The sequence below is a fragment of the Microplitis demolitor genome, chromosome 5 (assembly GCF_026212275.2).
Source record: "Microplitis demolitor isolate Queensland-Clemson2020A chromosome 5, iyMicDemo2.1a, whole genome shotgun sequence".
Classification (NCBI taxonomy): Eukaryota; Metazoa; Arthropoda; class Insecta; order Hymenoptera; family Braconidae; genus Microplitis; species Microplitis demolitor.
Genome location: NC_068549.1, coordinates 18034138 through 18057014, shown reverse-complemented (window position 1 = coordinate 18057014; position 22877 = coordinate 18034138). Strand labels below are relative to the sequence as shown.

At 26.7% G+C, this 22877-nt stretch overlaps 2 protein-coding genes across 2 annotated transcripts; both read right to left on the bottom strand.

Annotated features, from left to right (window-relative positions):
• Positions 1–8891: 8891 nt before the first annotated feature.
• On the bottom strand, positions 8892–11822 carry LOC128667838 (homeobox protein Hox-A2-like). The gene is made up of 3 exons (XM_053739546.1): positions 11615–11822; positions 11085–11227; positions 8892–10150 (listed from the first exon to the last, which is right to left on the bottom strand). Exons 1-3 carry the CDS (start codon positions 11820–11822, stop codon positions 9512–9514), a joined length of 990 nt encoding a protein of 329 aa, XP_053595521.1. The 3' UTR covers positions 8892–9511.
• A 4826-nt stretch (positions 11823–16648) lies between these two features.
• LOC128667837 (homeobox protein Hox-B3a-like) lies at positions 16649–18968 on the bottom strand. The gene is made up of 3 exons (XM_053739545.1): positions 18761–18968; positions 18231–18373; positions 16649–17299 (listed from the first exon to the last, which is right to left on the bottom strand). Exons 1-3 carry the CDS (start codon positions 18966–18968, stop codon positions 16649–16651), a joined length of 1002 nt encoding a protein of 333 aa, XP_053595520.1.
• Between the last annotated feature and the right edge of the window lie 3909 nt (positions 18969–22877).

The window sequence follows — 22877 nt, the reverse complement described above, 5'->3', positions numbered from 1 at the left end:
GAAAAAAAAAAAAAAAAAACTTTATAGAAAATTTAATTCCTCACAAAAATGTCTTGAGTTGTTACGCTTGTTACGAAAATACAAAAAATATATCAAGCTTTCAAGGTATTAACTAATTTAAAACCATAGCGATTAACGTTTTTACTTTATCTGTGTCAATCAGTCGATAAAATCGACTTTCTGTAAAAAAAATTCAAATTCAAATCAGAAAAAAAAATATCATTAATTAAATACCAAAAATGAAAAACTAATAATTACACATAAAAAAATTTTCCTTGAAAAATAAAGAAATAAAATGTATATACGTACATTTTAAATGGGAAAATAAATTTTATTAGCGCCAGTTCAATTTTTAACATTTCAAGCTGATTTTTCAGGAAGATTTTTTTGAGGACCTAAGAAAACTTTTGAAACTAGGAGACCTGAAAAAAAAATTTTTTTTTTTTGCCGGCGCATGAATATATATATTACTTAAACGCATACGAAAAAATATATATGTGACATATATGTATCAATGCATTGGCTATATGGGGCATATAGAGGAAGGGGCGAGGTAGGTCAAACGGAGTACCCCAAAATTCTATAAAAAAAATTTTTCCTTTTTAAACATTCCAAATTCACTTTTGTAAACATAATTGAATATTATTTTGAATATTTTTTGTTAAAGTTTTTCAAAAATTGAATTTCAGTCCAAAAATGTTGATGGCTTTTGATTTATGATAAAAACCAGTAAAATTTTTTTTTCTTTTTTTGCATCCAATAATTGTGTGAAATGTAATGTTTCTTTATGTAAATTGCTTACACGAAAATTTAATTTGATCAATTTTATTTAATATGTAGAATTTTTTTTTTCGCATTTTTTAGGGGATACTCCATTTTTTCCGCCAAAGTGAAAAAAAATCTACATTACTGTTTCAAAAAAGGATTAAGTTTCACGATTGCACATATAATTACTATTCGTTTAAGGCAACACGTGATTCATACGAAAAAAAAAAAACGTCGAGATAAATAAATATTTTGGAAGTTGTCAAGATTTTTTGAACATATAACCGCTAATTACAGTTTGGTACTTAAAAAAAAATTCAAACACGAAAATTAGAAAAATAGATAAACATAATTGTGACTATAAAAATCTTAAGAAGAACATAACATTCATAATTTAATGAATATTACGGTTATCCATTTACTTATTTTAATCATATGAACAGAACTCGTTGTGACCTGATTGAGAGATAGAAAATTCAAATGCTTCTAGAGAAAGGAGAATTATTAATGCTTTTGACAAATGTTATCTCATAAATTCATGTAATTTCTCTAGACAACGAAGTGTGAAGCTTTGAAATTTAGTACTTATATTATTTTCGGATACTTAATATACGAACAATAGATAGGTAAGTCTATAGCAATAAGGTGTCTCGACGTTACGGCTTCTAGTTGAAATCCTATTTACTCTGAAGCCCAAACCTTAGTGGTTGTAAAACTTAGTGTCTCTCCCAAAGCTTAAGTGTGAATTCCCAGCAGGGTGCAACATAAGGATCGGTAACCAAAATTACACGTATCGACCATTGAATGATTTATGTATATTTATCTTTGAGGCGCCATAGTATTTTGTCTAATTTCCACGTCTTCGATTTAAGAACGGTCGCTTTCGAAATATTCAACTCATTGTCTATATCCGCCTTATTGTTTTACTGGCGACAGAAAATGATTCTACTTGATAATTATTTCGTAACTTTTTTTGTTGACTACGTATATTTCTAGTTATCTTTCCTAATTAGTTGGAAATTTTCAAAACTTGATAATATTTACATTTTTTTATCTCTTCCTATATGAATTATTATTTTTTTTTATCTAGTATATAGATTTATAGTAAAAAATGCTGTGGTCTAAACAACAACAATAGTGGTAATAGATTAATTGATAAATTTTAGAAAGAGATAAAGGATAATGTAAGCATAAAATTAGTACTGCTTCCGACTTAATAAATAAAATTTACGATCGTTAAATGAATCATGTGATCCTTGAATGAATCATCAATCATGGATATATATTTTGATGAGTATGAAGAACTTCCATGCTATATTTCTATCTGTACTCTCTTTATTGTTGTAAATATCGACGATAAGAATACATTTACGTACTTTTTATACTATAGGATTCATATAATATTTTTTGATGAATGTGTATGAATGCATGTATAGGGGGTGAAGGGGGTACTTAAGGAAATACTAAGTTTTCGAGGATTAAAATATACTAAATCTTTTTATATTTATTGACATTCAAGGTAAATAGACAAAATTCTTAGCTGCCGTTATAAAATAAAATTTTATTTTTGGCAGGCAAAATCAAGTACCCTTCAAAAAAATTAAAAAAAAAAAAAAAATTCTGAAAGTTTATCAAAGTTCATTAAATTAAATTTTTTAATGTAACATACATGAAGAAAAATTACATTCCACATCAGTGGTGAATACGAAGACAGACGACATTTTTTTTCTTTGTGGGCCAGAGAGGCTTCCCTCCAAAAAATGATGAATATTTTTTTTTAATTGTTTTCGTCATGAAGAATGTTTTTCTTTGTCTTGACAACTATTTTTCGTTTTATAAGACTCAAACAAAATTTTTTTTGCGTGTCATGAATCGTTCCCCCTCGATTAGCTTAATTACTTATTGTTATTCAATAAAAAAATCACTTCTATATTTTTTATTTGTCATTCTTTTGAATCCAAAAACGTGTTTTTTTATTTTTCAGATTACAAATTATTTTGCATTATTTCAAAAATATGATCAATTAAAAGATAAAATATTATTTTCGAATATTTTTAATGGCCAAATTTGCCCTAGCTAAAGAAAATCAGCCAAAAAATGGAATAATATATTAACTTTTTTTTAATTTTACAATAAAAATATGAAGGAATCATTTTTTCAGAATTTTCGGGTGGTCTATTTTGCCCCAGGTGACATGCGTAGAAGTAAAAATGCGCGAATATATAGGAATAGTAATTAGACAAAAAAAAATTTTTTATTTTAATTTTGGAGGTACCCCGTTCTGCCTACCCCCTTTTGCCCCCTCCCCTCCCTCATGTGTATTTGATGTAAAATTTTATGGTGTATAAAAATTAAAAATATAACTAAAAATAAAAATTTTTGCACCAATCCGGGCTCTTAATAATGATATTAAGGTTTGCCTCAATCCATTTTTTTATTTTCCATTTAAATAACACGGAAAAAAATTTTTTTTTTTTTTTTTAGAATTTTCTAGCTCACAAACTAATCAACGAGTTTTCATGCACGATATATTTTTTTATAGGAAATTGAACGCTCGACAAAGAGAGTCTCCTATCATTTTTTAATAAATCCTACCGTTTAAAAGTTATTTAAGCCTTAAGTCAAATTTATAGTAAATTTTGAGATTTTTTTACTTTTCCAGCGAAACTATCAGTCTTATCAAAAAATCTCATAAGAACTTTTTGTAGATAATTTTATTCCTTACAAATTATTATGAATAAAGTTTTTCGAAATTCTACATTGTTCACAAGTTATTCTCATTTCAATGTTAAGCTCTTAAAAAAATAGATTTCTGATTGATTTTAAGAGCTTGACATTTAAATGAAAATAACTTGTCAACAATGCGGAATTTCGAAAAACTTTATTTATGATAATTTGTAAGAAATAAAATTATCTACAAAAAGTTCTCATGACATTTTTTGATAAGACTGATAGTTTCGCCGGAAAAGTAAAAAAATCTCAAAATTTACTATAGATTTGACTTAAGGCTTAAATAACTTTTAAACGGTAGGATTTATTAAAAAATGATAGGAGACATTTTTTGTCGAGCGTTAAATTTCCTACAAAAAAAATATATCGTGCATATAAATTCGTTGATTAGTTTGTGAGCTGGAAAATTCTTAAAAAAAAAAAAATTTTTTTTTCCGTGTTATTTAAATGGAAAATAAAAAAATGGATTGATGCAAACCTTAATATCATTATTAAGAGCCCGGGTTAGTGCCAAAATTTTAATTTTTTATTATACTTTCAATTTTTGTACACCATAAAATAAAAAATTATTGGTTTTTTTAAAACACTCTAATATATATATATATATATATATATATATATATATTTATATTTATATATACATACATACATATATATATATTATATGCTTGTGTACACCTACAGTTTTTCAGGTATAGTGACCATTAGTTCAAACGACAAAATTTACAGTACCTCAATATTCAAGAAAATGCGGCCAGGATTTAATCGGATTATTTTTGAAAAATAAAGTAGGTATTGACTGTCCGTACAGTGCTTATTTACAACATGCTTAATACCGATTTTGAATAGCTGAAAAGATTTCGACGTGTCAGTATGGCGACAATTTCTAACAACTTTACAATATCTGAGACGTATTGTTTAAATGAATTTTCCTAGCAACATATTAGATAATTTAGTAGTAAATAAATTTTTATTGTGTGTAAAAATCAAATCTGTAGAATAAATAATGAATTACTTAATTACTATAAAATAATTTATAATACAAGTAATTATTTTCTTAAAACTGCTCCATAAGTCCATACAGAGGGATAGTGATAATTGTAAAAGAAACTTTTGAATTTATAGTAGTTCTATTGAATATTAAATGATAATAAATCTACTCTAACAAATTATTTTTTAAATTATATATTTTATTGACATTATATATGAATTGTATTTTCTAGTACGACCATGATATCGGGAGTAATGTAATCGTATAGGGGAGGTTGGGGCAAGACGGCTTATCTAAGCAGCTAATTATTTAATGTAGTTTTTAAGCATCGGGTATGTATGTTGTTTTGATCTACAGAACTAATCCGTCATAATGATTCACCTTATAAAAAAAACTTATAAAAAAATATATTTTAAAAATATATAAACAATATATAAATATATGGGAAATATGTATAAAAAATTAATTTTGAGTAGTTAACTTTTCACGGATTTTTGTATACATGTGATATACTTGGAATATATTAAAGTTATGTATATCTTAGATTACATAAAAAATATGACTATGGAAGTATAAAAATTATTTATAAGAAATTTATTTTTTATAAAAATTTTACATCTTTTTATTTAAGTTGTTGGTTTAAATAAAGGACATATGTTTATTTATATATTTATTCAATAATTATATATATATGTATATATATATATTTTTAAAATATATAAACTACATACGAAAATCGGCCAAAAGTTAAGTATTTAAAATAAATTTTTCATACATATTTGTATATTATTCATGTATTGTTAATATATTTTTTTACATGGAAAATACATTTTTTTTTATATTTTAACATATATCTTTTAATAAATTTTTTTCATAGGGATCCACAATTTAAAAAAGAAATTTTTCTCCGGGAAACGATGAACCACTTCCAAGAAATGATCAAAAAAAAAAAAATTGAATTTTTTTTCTTTGTTTTCTTTTCAAAATGTAACTGCAGCGTTTAATTTCACTTGTATTGTATGAATTACTAGTAACTTATATGTGTGTGACAAAAAAAAGTCTGTTTCGGAAAAATAAGTCATATTCGCCAATATCATTTTAAAAAAATCTTATTTGAAATTTTTTTTTTTTCATCCAAAAAAAAAAAAAAAAATTATTCAATTGCTTGAAACTTACGATATTACTCATTTTTTCTCAAATATAATCTATTTTTTTCTAATTTTAATGTTGATAAATATTTTTTTTTCAACCAAGTTATTTTTATTAAAGCAGAAATCGGAAATTTTTTCGGTAAATTCGAATCAACGACTTATGAAAAAAATTATGATAGAAAAAAAATTTTCAGTCAATTTAATATTTTGCTTTCAAATAGTCACCATATTTATTTATTATTTTTTTTTTTTTGATAAAAATGTAGGGGAAGAATGGCGAAATAAGCCTGTGGGGGCCAAATGGACTTCCTAAAATTTTGAGTGCCTCGAATGATTTGGGGGTGAAATGGATCCCCAACCGTTTAGAGGCCCATTTTGCTTCCCCCCTTTTCTCCTACAGTATTTGATATTGTTTTATTTAAAAATTTTAAATATCTGTTCTGGAAAATTTTTTTCTATTATCAATAAATTTAAAATAGCATTATAATAAAGTTATCCATATGAAAATAATATATTAAGTCAAAATATATGATAAATTTAAAAAATATTTGTGGCCAATTGAACTATATTTTATGATATATTTTTTTTTAAATTAAACAATATAAACCTCATCATTTACAAGTCCGTATATATTTAACATACATAAAATAAATATTTCTATCATATACGGAAAATAAATAAAGATATATATATATATATACATACATATTTATTTTTAAAATACATAAACTACATACGAAAATCGGCCAAGAAATAAGTATTTAAAAGACATTTTTCATGCATATTTGTATATTTTTCATGTATTGTTAATATATTTTCATACATAGAAAATATATTTATTTTATATTTTAACATATATCTTTTAATGAATTTTTTTCATAGGGATCTACAATTTAAAAAAGAAATTTTTCTCCGGGAAACGATGAACCACTTCCAAGAAATGATCAAAAAAAAAAAAATTGAATTTTTTTTCTTTGTTTTCTTTTCAAAATGTAACTGCAGCGTTTAATTTCACTTGTATTGTATGAATTACTAGTAACTTATATGTGTGTGACAAAAAAAAGTCTGTTTCGAAGAAATAAGTCATATTCGCCAATATCATTTTAAAAAAATCTTATTAGAAATTTTTTTTTTTTTCATCCAAAAAAAAAAAAAAAAAAATTATTTAATTGCTTGAAACTTACGATATTATTCATTTTTTCTCAAATATAATCTATTTTTTTCTAATTTTAATGTTGATAAATTTCTTTTTTTCAACCAAGTTATTTTTATTAAAGCAGAAATGGGAAATTTTTTCGGTAAATTCGAAACAACGACTTATGAAAAAAATAATGATAGAAAAAATGTGCCCTAATACCAAGACTTCCTGGTCAGAAAGTTGGCGTCAACTAGTTGCGATCAAGTTAGCGTCAACTTTTTCATAACTTTCATCTTTTGTAATTGTTGACTAACAGCTGATACAAACATTCTGATAAAATTGAAGGCAACTTTCCGTCAACTAATGGAATTTAAACTTTCTCAGAAATTTGGCAACCAGTTGCCGTCAACTTATGAGAATGCCAATTTATGTGGCAAATTTACCCTGATAACACGAGTTGATCGTGAAAAAGTTGGTCATTCATTCGTTTCCGACCAACTTGACAACAAGTTAATGACAACTTCAGCTTTTGCAACTTTTGGCTACAAGTTACCGCCAAATTTCTCAGAAAGTTGGCGCCAGTATGGAGCCGCAACTGGAATGCAAGTTTCTGAGGAAATTGAAAAGAAACTTACCGTCAACTTATGATTGTCAACCTTTTGCAAGCAACTTTTGCTACCAACTTTTTCAGAAAATGTATATCAACTATTGGAGGTACTAACTATTGGCGGTCAACTTAGTATCCAGTTGCGGCTGCAAGTTTCTCGTCAGTTTCTCGCCAACTTGGCTATCAGGGTAGTGGCAAGTTACTACTATAGGTTGTCGCTAGCTTGCTGCCAGCTTGGCTATCAAGGCAAAAGCTATTGAAGAACACAGAACGCAATTTGCTTTTTATTAATTATTAACTAACGATCGGTACACAGCCATTTTCAAGATATGATAAGGAGCAATAATCAGGCATGCGTTCAATAAAATATTTATTTATGATGATATCCATCAATATTTGCTAAGCCCTGCGTGAATATTTATTCTGCATCTTCTCCATATTATGACAATATAATAAAATATGAAAAAAAAATTGTCATATTTTCTTTTGCGCTGGATATTTGACCAATTAATTTTTTAAACGACTATACTTATAAAAATATAATTTTGTGAGTAAAAAATAATAGCTGCTTATCATCAGAACTGAATTCTGATTACCTGGAATGGTAAACTAATTTTATTAGGTAAATTAAATTACAAGAAAAGTGGAGTAAAACAAAAAAGGTTGTTATAGAACTCGTTAGGAAAATGTAATATTCCTTCTTTTTCACCGGTCGCAAACGGAAGTAAAATATACTTAAAATACTCAAAAAAAAAAAAATCCTTAAATGATGTTTTCTTTAATTTTATTCAATATATATATATATATATATATATATATATATATATATATATATATATATAATATCCAACTATCTTATTTGATCTGGATGAATCTAGACAGAATATAGATTTATACAGATCTAAAATATCAGATCAAATTAGATCATACATTGGATCCAAACTTTGTTTCCATCAGGATTATAAAAAAAATTTAAATAAAAATAAAAATTGAAATTTTTTCTAATGAAAAAATATTTAGATAAACGACCTCTTGTTGTCACATTTTTACTTAAATATATATTTTGGAAACTATAAAAGATTAACTAATAATTGATGATTGAATAGAAAAAAAAATAGCATATTTAAAAAGTTATAAAAATATTTTATTAAATTATTATTTCCATGAGTTATAAAAAAGCAAATACAGTGTATAAAAATGAATATAATATCATTACTAATTTTTATCAATATTCTATTATTACAAAATATATATTCGGTTTTATATATAAACATTAAATAATTTAGGATGATCTATCAATAACGTGTGATTTATGACAGTAAATTAACATTGTAATCACAATAAGTTAAATAGATTAGGAATGCTTTATACATTCGACTTACAAGTAATTTAAAAAAGTGACATAATAAATTAAAATTTTTACAATATCTATGACAAATATTTGGTATTTTCTCTTCTAACACTATAAGTTTTCAGATACAATAATAATTAATGTTACCAGATCAAAATTTAAAAAAAATAGAAAAATCTAAATACACTATAAAGCTAAGTTTGTTACAAACATATTACACGGAGCGAAAATTATAGTAACATAGTATATATAAATTATAGTAATATAGTATATATATTACGGTAATCATTCCTATAATTATGGGTATAATTTCCATATGGAATCGGAATAGTTTCTATGGAATCATGGTAATTGTTACCATGTAACTATGATATTGTTACCATAATATTATGGTAATCGTTACCGTGATATTATGGTAACGGTTACCATAATATAATGATAATAATTTCCGTACATTATGGGAATGATTACCATAATATTATGTTTACAATAGTATTATAGGAACAGTTACCATAATTTTCTCTTCGTGTATTTTAACACACATTGAATGTGTTCGGCTTTTAAGGTCATAAGTAAAACTATAGTTTTTTATTGTTTATGGCCAAATAGTATTTGGCAAGTGGACTTATATTGACTTAACGCATGGCTTTGGAGTGCATTATTTACAAAAAGTATTCATAATTTAATTGGCCGGTTGAATTAAATATCTACTTAATACTTGACATCACTTATAGAAACATCAGTCTCACTCAACAACTGTATATCTATTTAATAATCATTATACATCTAGCACAGTGCTTAAAAAATTGGATCCATTGATATCGTCGAAAAAATCAAATGATGGTTCAGATTTTGTAGAAAAACTCAAATTTTGTTCTGAAGTCTGATTTTCTCCGATTGAGTATAAGTTAAGATCACTAACACCGATTTTAGCATTTTTATAGTAGATTTCATAGTCATTACAATTCATGTCTTTATCTACAGGTTGTGAAAAATAACTACATGTGTTTTGGTTACTATTAATTACGTTCTTGGTTGAGTAGCAGCAATTGTTATCATTATTATATACGTTGGTGTTATAGTTTCCATAACTACAGCTCTCGGTGTAGTTAATATTTCCGGTTTGCTGACTCCCGCTGTATGCAGTTTGATAGTTGACGGTATTTGAAAAATAACTATTATATAATTTGGTGTTCGAGTCGATATTTTGTGGTAGATGATGATGTACTGTTGGCCTGAATCCAGCCGATGTATTCATTCTTCTGAACTTTGCATCTTCTGTGGCGATCAACTGATTACTCCTCTTTTTTACATCGTTATTTGCGGAAAATGAACTGATTTTTCCGTTATTGGTGTCTTCATTTTCCTTCTCTAATTTCTTCTGCTTCATGCGTTGATTTTGAAACCAGACTTTTATCTGTAAAATAATTATGAAATTAATAATTTTGAAATATCATATCAATGTATGGTTTTATAATAATTTGTAGACATTATTTTGTTACTAATTACGGATTTGCGGACATATTCCTATATTAGGTGTAAAGAATCATGTAAGAACCTGATTTTTTTTTTTATGTAACAAATTCTTACACCAATTAACTTTTAATTTATTCATTTATTTATTTATCAAATCAAAAATTCTATATTTTTAAATTTAAATTGATTATTGCACAGAAAAATTGTTTTCGTTTGAAATGCTATATAGTGTTATAGTAAAGCCGGACCATGTTGGCTACGTGACGAAAATTGAAATAGACACATGAAACAATTAGTACGACTATAGTAAAATTTCCAATGGCGACAGTAATTTGTGATATAATCACTGTGTATTTTACTATATATAGTAATTTTAGCAAGTGTTTATTTCGATTTCCGCCACGTGGTCAATATTGTCCGACTAAACTATAATACCATAGCATTTTAAACGAGAATAGTTTCTCCGTCTGAGATTTTATCAATATTTACAAAGATCCTGCAGTTAGCCAACAATTAACAATTTTTTTACTCTATTAAATGAATTAATTGAAAAAAAAAAAAAAAAAACTAAAAATATGCACATGTAGAGAAGTATAAAAATTATAGGTGCAATTTTTGAAATATTCGTTTTTTATCGTTTATAAAAAAAATGATTAGACGTTAGCTAACTGTAGTATCATATATAAACAAACCCCTGATACTAATTTTTGTTGGTGATATTAGATAATTTAATTTGTGAATTTAATGATTCAAATAAAATATTTCATCAGAAAATTAGCTACTTATAAATGAATTAAAAAAAAAAAAACTGTTTTTAACACATCTAATGTCAATTTCGCGAATATGTAAAAATAAAAATAGAAAAATTATCTTACCTGTCTTTCTTGGAGTCCTAGTTTAGTTGCGGTCATAATTCTTTTTGGACGACATAAGTATTTGCTCTCGGCGAATAATTGTTTCAAATAAAGAAGCTGATCGTTGGAGAATGTAGTTCGTAGTCTTCTTTTTGAGTTACTACCTATAAAACAAAATGAGAATATTGTAATAATTATTTACTCACTCAATAGATAAATATTTATAAAGTTATTTTTATAAGTTGCAACGAAAGAACAAATAAATCATCGAAAATATTTACTAAAAAGCTTTTTATACTTTTTTTTTTTATAAAATACTCTAAAAATAACACTTGATCTATATTAAATGAATTGAAACTATAGTTCACCGCAATAAAATTTCGAGAAGTTAGAATATAATAAACGAGTATGAATAATAAATTGAATTTTTAAAAGTACTTTACACACTTCAAGAAAAAAAATTTGAACAACTAGCGTGATTATCAGTAATTGAAATAATAAATTTTAAGAAAAGTCAAAAAAATAATTTGCATTTATAAATGTTTAATTACCTTGTGTTTCTTCTAAATCTTCCTCCACTTTTACAATATTTCCCAGTGGATTATTAGCAAACTGGACTCCATCAGAACTGGGGGATGGAGAAAAACTTGATTCTTCTGAGACAGCTGATGGTATACTTTCTGGTGAAGATGCGTAAGTTTGGAACTCCAATGATGGATTGTGTTCATTAAATATAAAGTCGAAATCGAAAGTAGACATTTTCACTTGGTTGTTTATTAAATTGTTAGATTTAAATAAATATCGGAAGTTTCAACAGTATGTACTAAGTTAGAGCGTAGATTGCGATGCTAACTTATGGAAGTCGCTGAGGTAACTGATGTCTGAAGCCTCCAGGTACGCCAATTTATAGGCAAACGTGGCTTGTACGTCACCGAACTGTATTCTATTTTCTCTGTTTAAAATTATCTACTTCTCCCTTCTCTGCCTTGAATATCCTGTCAGCTCCCAAGTGAATGTTTCACACTTACAGTAACTGCAGACAATGTATATATATGTACCTAGGCCATGAGGGTCAGGATTAAAAATCTGGCGCCAATGTCTAGACAATAAGTTCAATAGATATATGAAGACTTCACACCTCTTCAATTGTCCGTTTTAAATAAATCTTCTTTGTGAAGGAAGTTTAGGATTTACACTTAAAGTATTACACTATTGTTAAAAAAAAAATTTATGACCGATGGGCTACTACATATATTCTAACGAAGTAAGGTGTGAGTGCAACCTTGAAAAGATATATTTTCATTTCATTTTTGAAATTGGTACAGTATATAATGAGCTTAGAGACAATTCGTAAAGCTATCAAACTTGAAATACGATTGATAATTTCCAGTGCTTATCAATAGTCGTGTATATAAATCCTTAAACGTTCCAATAGCCTTGTATATATACTCTGTAAAAAACCTGTATGGGTTCACGCGATCTTCATCACTTTCAAGTGGTACGAAGTTACAATAATACACCGACGCTTTTAAATGGCTTGATGCAATATACAGTTTGGTTGTTGCAGCGATTTGATTATTTACCCCATAGTATTTTTCGGAAAAAATATTTTTTTTTTAAAGTCACTTTTATTCTTTAGAACAATTCTTGAACATTGAAAATTTTTATTTCTTTGTCTTACTTATTGTGCACAAGTATACTACATATACGTATATAGTAGAGTATTTCGAAAAAAAATTATTTTTTTTCTTATGGTCTCAAAAGCTAGTGTTGAGTAAAAACAAAAAAAATCTTCCCAAAAGAGCAGCTTAAAGAATATTCATATCCTGTCATTTTTTAAAAATAAAACTATTAAAAAATTTTTTCTTCGAAAATCAAATTGAATAATTTTGTAGGAAATTAAAGTTATTTAGTCTTTTTTCTTGTTAGAATGCTTAGAAAAAAATTACGAAGATTTAAACTATATTAAATAATATAATTTTATGTTTCTATGATATTAAACGGTTTTTTGACAGAAATTTCAGTTTTTTTTTTTATTTGAGCTAATGCCATCTGTGAATTTTTTTTTTAACTTATGAAAATAATTTTCCTTACTTTCAAAACAGAACGTTTTTTTTTTTTTATTTAAAAACAAAGAAAGAGAAAAAATTTTAATTTTTCAAAAAAACTATTTTTTTTTTAAATCTATACAGAAAATAAGCAAGAAACCTTTATAAAACAGCTGATTGATTATAAATAATATATAGATTCACCGTATAAAAATTTATATGCAATAAAATTCGGAAATGGTTTTTTAAAACTGTGTGTATTACATTAAGTTTTTGAATTCACTATTGTTTCAAGCTTCATAACTTTTTTTCTAATAATCGTTAGAAGAAAAGACTAAATAACTTTTTTGTAGGCAATTTAATTTTCTACAAAATTATGAACTTTGATTTTGGAAAAAAAAAAAAAAAAACTTTATAGAAAATTGAATTCCTCACAAAAATGTCTTGAGTTGTTACGCTTGTTACGAAAATACAAAAAATATATCAAGCTTTCAAGGTATTAACTAATTTAAAACCATAGCGATTAACGTTTTTACTTTATCTGTGTCAATCAGTCGATAAAATCGACTTTCTGTAAAAAAAATTCAAATTCAAATCAGAAAAAAAAATATCATTAATTAAATACCAAAAATGAAAAACTAATAATTACACATAAAAAAATTTTCCTTGAAAAATAAAGAAATAAAATGTATATACGTACATTTTAAATGGGAAAATAAATTTTATTAGCGCCAGTTCAATTTTTAACATTTCAAGCTGATTTTTCAGGAAGATTTTTTTGAGGACCTAAGAAAACTTTTGAAACTAGGAGACCTGAAAAAAAAATTTTTTTTTTTGCCGGCGCATGAATATATATATATTACTTAAACGCATACGAAAAAATATATATGTGACATATATGTATCAATGCATTGGCTATATGGGGCATATAGAGGAAGGGGTGAGGTAGGTAAAACGGAGTACCCCAAAATTCTATAAAAAAAATTTTTACTTTTTAAACATTCTAAATTCACTTTTGTAAACATAATTGAATATTATTTTGAATATTTTTTGTTAAAGTTGTTGAAACTTTAGAGCAATGTGCCCTAATACGAAGACTTCCTGGTCAGAAAGTTGGCGTCAATTAGTTGCGATCAAGTTAGCGTCAACTTTTTCATAACTTTCATCTTTTGTAATTGTTGACTAACAGCTGATACAAACATTCTGATAAAATTGAAGGCAACTTTCCGTCAACTAATGGAATTCAAACTTTCTCAGAAATTTGGCAACCAGTTGCCGTCAACTTATGAGAATGCCAATTTATGCGGCAAACTTACCCTGATAACACGAGTTGATCGTGAAAAAGTTGGTCATTCATTCGTTTCCGACCAACTTGACAACAAGTTATTGACAACTTCACTTTTTGCAACTTTTGGCTACAAGTTACCGCCAAATTTCTCAGAAAGTTGGCGCCAGTATGGAGCCGCAACTGAAATGCAAGTTTCTGAGGAAATTGAAAAGAAACTTACCGTCAACTTATGATTGTCAACCTTTTGCAAGCAACTTTTGCCACCAACTTTTTCAGAAAATGAATATCAACTATTGGAGGTACTAACTATTGGCGGTCAACTTAGTATCCAGTTGCGGCTGCAAGTTTCTCGTCAGTTTCTCGCCAACTTGGCTATCAGGGTAGTGGCAAGTTACTACTATAGGTTGTCGCTAGCTTGCTGCCAGCTTGGCTATCAAGGCAAAAGCTATTGAAGAACACAGAACGCCATTTGCTTTTTATTAATTATTAACTAACGATCGGTACACAGCCATTTTCAAGATATGATAAGGAGCAATAATCAGGCATGCGTTCAATAAAATATTTATTTATGATGATATGCATCAATATTTGCTTAGCCCTGCGTGAATATTTATTCTGCATCTTCTCCATATTATGACAATATAATAAAATATGAAAAAAAAATTGTCATATTTTCTTTTGCGCTGGATATTTGACCAATTAATTTTTCAAACGACTATACTTATAAAAATATAATTTTGTGAGTAAAAAATAATAGCTGCTTATCATCAGAACTGAATTCTGATTACCTGGAATGGTAAACTAATTTTATTAGGTAAATTAGATTACGAGAGAAGTGGAGTAAAACAAAAAAGGTTATTATAGAACTCGTTAGGAAAATGTAATATTCCTTCTTTTTCACCGGTCGCAAACGGAAGTAAAATATACTTAAAATACTAAAAAAAAAAAAAATACTCAAATGATGTTTTCTTCAATTTTATTCAATATATATATATATATATATATATTATATCCAACTATCTAATTTGATCTGGATGAATCTAGACAGAATATAGATTTATATAGATCTAAAATATCAGATCAAATTAGATCATACATTGGATCCAAACTTTTTTTCCATCAGGATTATAAAAAAAATTTAAATAAAAATAAAAATTGAAATTTTTTCTAATAAAAAAATATTTAGATAAACGACCTCTTGTTGTCACATTTTTACTTAAATATATATTTTGAAAACTATAAAAGATTAACTAATAATTGATGATTGAATAGAAAAAAAAATAGCATATTTAAAAAGTTATAAAAATATTTTATTAAATTATTATTTCCATGAGTTATAAAAAAGCAAATACAATGTATAAAAATGAATATAATATCATTACTAATTTTTATCAATATTCTATTATTACAAAATATATATTCGGTTTTATATATAAACATTAAATAATTTAGGATGATCTATCAATAACGTGTGATTTATGACAGTAAATTAACATTGTAATCACAATAAGTTAAATAGATTAGGAATGCTTTATACATTCGACTTACAAGTGATTTAAAAAAGTGACATAATAAATTAAAATATTTATAATATCTATGACAAATATTTGGTATTTTCTCTTCTAACACTATAAGTTTTCAGATACAATAATAATTAATGTTACCAGATCAAAATTTAAAAAAAATAGAAAAATCTAAATACACTATAAAGCCAAGTTTGTTACAAACATATTACACGGAGCGAAAATTATAGTAACATAGTATATATAAATTATAGTAATATAGTATATATATTACGGTAATCATTCCTATAATTATGGGTATAATTTCCATATGGAATCGGAATAGTTTCTATGGAATCATGGTAATTGTTACCATGTAACTATGATATTGTTACCATAATATAATGATAATAATTTCCGTACATTATGGGAATGATTACCATAATATTATGTTTACAATAGTATTATAGGAACAGTTACCATAATTTTCCCTTCGTGTATTTTAACACACATTGAATGTGTTCGGCTTTTAAGGTCATAAGTAAAACTATAGTTTTTTATTGTTTATGGCCAAATAGTATTTGGCAAGTGGACTTATATTGACTTAACGCATGGCTTTGGAGTGCATAATTTACAAAAAGTATTCATAATTTAATTGGCCGGTTGAATTAAATATCTACTTAATACTTGACATCACTTATAGAAACATCAGTCTCACTCAACAACTGTATATCTATTTAATAATCATTATACATCTAGCACAGTGCTTAAAAAATTGGATCCATTGATATCGTCGAAAAAATCAAATGATGGTTCAGATTTTGTAGAAAAACTCAAATTTTGTTCTGAAGTCTGATTTTCTCCGATTGAGTATAAGTTAAGATCACTAACACCGATTTTAGAATTGGCATAGTAGTTTTCATAGTCATTACAATTCATGTATTTATCTACAGGTTGTGAAAAATAACTACATGTGTTTTGGTTATTATTAATTACGTTCTTGGTTGAGTAGCAGCAATTGTTATCATTATTATATACGTTGGTGTTATAGTTTCCATAACTACAGCTCTCGGTGTAGTTAATATTTCCGGTTTGCTGACTCCCGCTGTATGCAGTTTGATAGTTGACGGTATTTGAAAAATAACTATCATATAATTTGGTGTTCGAGTCGATATTTTGTGGTAGATGATGATGATGATGATGATGTACTGTTGGCCTGAATCCAGCCGATGTATTCATTCTTCTGAACTTTGCATCTTCTGTGGCGATCAACTGATTACTCCTCTTTTTTACATCGTTATTTGCGGAAAATGAACTGATTTTTCCGTTATTGGTGTCTTCATTTTCCTTCTCTAATTTCTTCTGCTTCATGCGTCGATTTTGAAACCAGACTTTTATCTGTAAAATAATTATGAAATTAATAATTTTGAAATATCATATCAATGTATGGTTTTATAATAATTTGTAGACATTATTTTGTTACTAATTACGGATTCGCGGAGATATTCCTATATTAGGTGTAAAGAATCATGTAAGAACCTGATTTTTTTTTTATGTAACAAATTCTTACACCAATTAACTTTTAATTTATTCATTTATTTATTTATCAAATCAAAAATTCTATATTTTTAAATTTAAATTGATTATTGCACAGAAAAATTGTTTTCGTTTGAAATGCTATATAGTGTTATAGTAAAGCCGGACCATGTTGGCTACGTGACGAAAATTGAAATAGACACATGAAACAATTAGTACGACTATAGTAAAATTTCCAATGGCGACAGTAATTTCTGATATAATCACTGTCTATTTTACTATATGTAGTAATTTTAGCAAGTGTTTATTTCGATTTCCGCCACGTTGTCAATATTGTCCGACTAAACTAAAATACCATAGCATTTGAAACGAGAATAGTTTCTCCGTCTGAGATTTCATCAATATTTACAAAGATCCTGCAGTTAGCCAACAATTAACAATTTTTTTACTCTATTAAATGAATTAATTGAAAAAAAAAAAAAAAACTAAAAATATGCACATGTAGAGAAGTATAAAAATTATAGGTGCAATTTTTGAAATATTCGTTTTTTATCATTTATAAAAAAAAATGATTAGACGTTAGCTAACTGTAGTATCATATATAAACAAACCCCTGACACTAATTTTTGTTGGTGATATTAGATAATTTAATTTGTGAATTTAATAATTCAAATAAAATATTTCATCAGAAAATTAGCTACTTATAAATAAATTAAAAAAAAAACACTGTTTTCAACACATATAATGTCAATTTCGCGAATAAGTAAAAATAAAAATAGAAAAATTATCTTACCTGTCTTTCTTGGAGTCCTAGTTTAGTTGCGGTCATAATTCTTTTTGGACGACATAAGTATTTGCTCTCGGCGAATAATTGTTTCAAATAAAGAAGCTGATCGTTGGAGAATGTAGTTCGTAGTCTTCTTTTTGAGTTACTACCTATAAAACAAAATGAGAATATTGTAATAATTATTTACTCACTTAATAGATAAATATTTATAAAGTTATTTTTATAAGTTGCAACGAAAGAACAAATAAATCATCAAAAATATTTACTAAAAAGCTTTTTATTCTTTTTTTTTTTATAAAATACTCTAAAAATAACACTTGATCTATATTAAATGAATTGAAACTATAGTTCACCGCAATAAAATTTCGAGAAGTTAGAATATAATAAACGAGTATGAATAATAAATTGAATTTTTAAAAGTACTTTACACACTTCAAGAAAAAAAATTTGAACAACTAGCGTGATTATCAGTAATTGAAATAATAAATTTTAAGAAAAGTCAAAAAAATAATTTGCATTTATAAATGTTTAATTACCTTGTGTTTCTTCTAAATCTTCCTCCACTTTTACAATATTTCCCAGTGGATTATTAGCAAACTGGACTCCATCAGAACTGGGGGATGGAGAAAAACTTGATTCTTCTGAGACAGCTGATGGTATACTTTCTGGTGAAGATGCGTAAGTTTGGAACTCCAATGATGGATTGTGTTCATTAAATATAAAGTCGAAATTGAAAGTAGACATTTTCACTTGGTTGTTTATTAAATTGTTAGATTTAAATAAATATCGGAAGTTTCAACAGTATGTACTAAGTTAGAGCGTAGATTGCGATGCTAACTTATGGAAGTCGCTGAGGTAACTGATGTCTGAAGCCTCCAGGTACGCCAATTTATAGGCAAACGTGGCTTGTACGTCACCGAACTGTATTCTATTTTCTCTGTTTAAAATTATCTATTTCTCCCTTCTCTGCCTTGAATATCCTGTCAGCTCCCAAGTTAATGTTTCACACTTACAGTAACTGCAGACAATGTATATATATGTACCTAGGCCATGAGGGTCCCAGGATTAAAAATCTGGCGCCAATGTCTAGACAATAAGTTCAATAGATATATGAAGACTTCACACCTCTTCAATTGTCCGTTTTAAATAAATCTTCTTTGTGAAGGAAGTTTAGGATTTACACTTAAAGTATTACACTATTGTTATAAAAAAAAATTTATGACCGATGGGCTACTACATATATTCTAATGAAGTAAGGTGTGAGTGCAACTTTGAAAAGATATATTTTCATTTCATTTTTGAAATTGGTACAGTATATAATGAGCTTAGAGACAATTCGTAAAGCTATCAAACTTGAAATACGATTGATAATTTCCAGTGCTTATCAATAGTCGTGTAAATAAATCCTTAAACGTTCCAATAGCCTTGTATATATACTCTGTAAAAAACCTGTATGGGTTCACGCGATCTTCATCACTTTCAAGTGGTACGAAGTTACAATAATACACCGACGCTTTTAAATGGCTTGATGCAATATACAGTTTGGTTGTTGCAGCGATTTGATTATTTACCCCATAGTATTTTTCGGAAAAAATATTTTTTTTTTAAAGTCACTTTTATTCTTTAGAACAATTCTTGAACATTGAAAATTTTTATTTCTTTGTCTTACTTATTGTGCACAAGTATACTACATATACGTATATAGTAGAGTATTTCGAAAAAAAATCATTTTTTTTCTTATGGTCTCAAAAGCTAGTGTTGAGTAAAAACAAAAAAAATCTTCCCAAAAGAGCAGCTTAAAGAATATTCATATCCTGTCATTTTTTAGAAATAAAACTATTAAAAAATTTTTTTCTTCGAAAATCAAATTGAATAATTTTGTAGGAAATTAAAGTTATTGAGTCTTTTTTCTTGTTAGAATGCTTAGAAAAAAATTACAAAAATTTAAACTATATTAAATAATATAATTTTATGTTTCTATGATATTAAACTGTTTTTTGACAGAAATTTCAGTTTTTTTTTTATTTGAGCTAATGCCATTTGTGAATTTTTTTTTTAACTTATGAAAATAATTTTCCTTACTTTCAAAACAGAACGTTTTTTTTTTTTTATTTAAAAACAAAGAAAGAGAAAAAATTTTAATTTTTCAAAAAAACTATTTTTTTTTTAAATCTATACAGAAAATAAGCAAGAAACCTTTATAAAACAGCTGATTGATTATAAATAATATATAGATTCACCGTATAAAAATTTATATGCAATAAAATTGAGAAATGGTTTTTTAAAACTGTGTGTATTACACTAAGTTTTTGAATTCACTATTGTTTCAAGCTTCATAACTTTTTTTCTAATAATCGTTAGAAGAAAAGACTAAATAACTTTTTTGTAGGCAATTTAATTTTCTACAAAATTATGAACTTTGATTTTGGAAAAAAAAAAAAAAAAAACTTTATAGAAAATTTAATTCCTCACAAAAATGTCTTGAGTTGTTACGCTTGTTACGAAAATACAAAAAATATATCAAGCTTTCAAGGTATTAACTAATTTAAAACCATAGCGATTAACGTTTTTACTTTATCTGTGTCAATCAGTCGATAAAATCGACTTTCTGTAAAAAAAATTCAAATTCAAATCAGAAAAAAAAATATCATTAATTAAATACCAAAAATGAAAAACTAATAATTACACATAAAAAAATTTTCCTTGAAAAATAAAGAAATAAAATGTATATACGTACATTTTAAATGGGAAAATAAATTTTATTAGCGCCAGTTCAATTTTTAACATTTCAAGTTGATTTTTCAGGAAGATTTTTTTGAGGACCTAAGAAAACTTTTGAAACTATGAGACCTGAAAAAAAAATTTTTTTTTTTGCCGGCGCATGAATATATATATATTACTTAAACGCATACGAAAAAATATATATGTGACATATATGTATCAATGCATTGGCTATATGGGGCATATAGAGGAAGGGGTGAGGTAGGTAAAATGGAGTACCCCAAAATTCTATAAAAAAAATTTTTACTTTTTAAACATTCCAAATTCACTTTTGTAAACATAATTGAATATTATTTTGAATATTTTTTGTTAAAGTTGTTGAAACTTTAGAGCAATGTGCCCTAATACGAAGACTTCCTGGTCAGAAAGTTGGCGTCAATTAGTTGCGATCAAGTTAGCGTCAACTTTTTCATAACTTTCATTTTTTGTAATTGTTGACTAACAGCTGATACAAACATTCTGATAAAATTGAAGGCAACTTTCCGTCAACTAATGGAATTTAACCTTTCTCAGAAATTTGGCAACCAGTTGCCGTCAACTTATGAGAATGCCAATTTATGCGGCAAACTTACCCTGATAACACGAGTTGATCGTGAAAAAGTTGGTCATTCATTCGTTTCCGACCAACTTGACAACAAGTTATTGACAACTTCACTTTTTGCAACTTTTGGCTACAAGTTACCGCCAAATTTCTCAGAAAGTTGGCGCCAGTATGGAGCCGCAACTGGAATGCAAGTTTCTGAGGAAATTGAAAAGAAACTTACCGTCAACTTATGATTGTCAACCTTTTGCAAGCAACTTTTGCCACCAACTTTTTCAGAAAATGTATATCAACTATTGGAGGTACTAACTATTGGCGGTCAACTTAGTATCCAGTTGCGGCTGCAAGTTTCTCGTCAGTTTCTCGCCAACTTGGCTATCAGGGTAGTGGCAAGTTACTACTATAGGTTGTCGCTAGCTTGCTGCCAGCTTGGCTATCAAGGCAAAAGCTATTGAAGAACACAGAACGCCATTTGCTTTTTATTAATTATTAACTAACGATCGGTACACAGCCATTTTCAAGATATGATAAGGAGCAATAATCAGGCATGCGTTCAATAAAATATTTATTTATGATGATATCCATCAATATTTGCTAAGCCCTGCGTGAATATTTATTCTGCATCTTCTCCATATTATGACAATATAATAAAATATGAAAAAAAAATTGTCATATTTTCTTTTGCGCTGGATATTTGACCAATTAATTTTTCAAACGACTATACTTATAAAAATATAATTTTGTGAGTAAAAAATAATAGCTGCTTATCATCAGAACTGAATTCTGATTACCTGGAATGGTAAACTAATTTTATTAGGTAAATTAGATTACGAGAAAAGTGGAGTAAAACAAAAAAGGTTATTATAGAACTCGTTAGGAAAATGTAATATTCCTTCTTTTTCACCGTTCGCAAACGGAAGTAAAATATACTTAAAATACTAAAAAAAAAAAAATACTCAAATGATGTTTTCTTTAATTTTATTCAATATATATATATATATATATATATATATATATATTATATCCAACTATCTAATTTGATCTGGATGAATCTAGACAGAATATAGATTTATATAGATCTAAAATATCAGATCAAATTAGATCATACATTGGATCCAAACTTTTTTTCCATCAGGATTATAAAAAAAATTTAAATAAAAATAAAAATTGAAATTTTTTCTAATAAAAAAATATTTAGATAAACGACCTCTTGTTGTCACATTTTTACTTAAATATATATTTTGAAAACTATAAAAGATTAACTAATAATTGATGATTGAATAGAAAAGAAAATAGCATATTTAAAAAGTTATAAAAATATTTTATTAAAT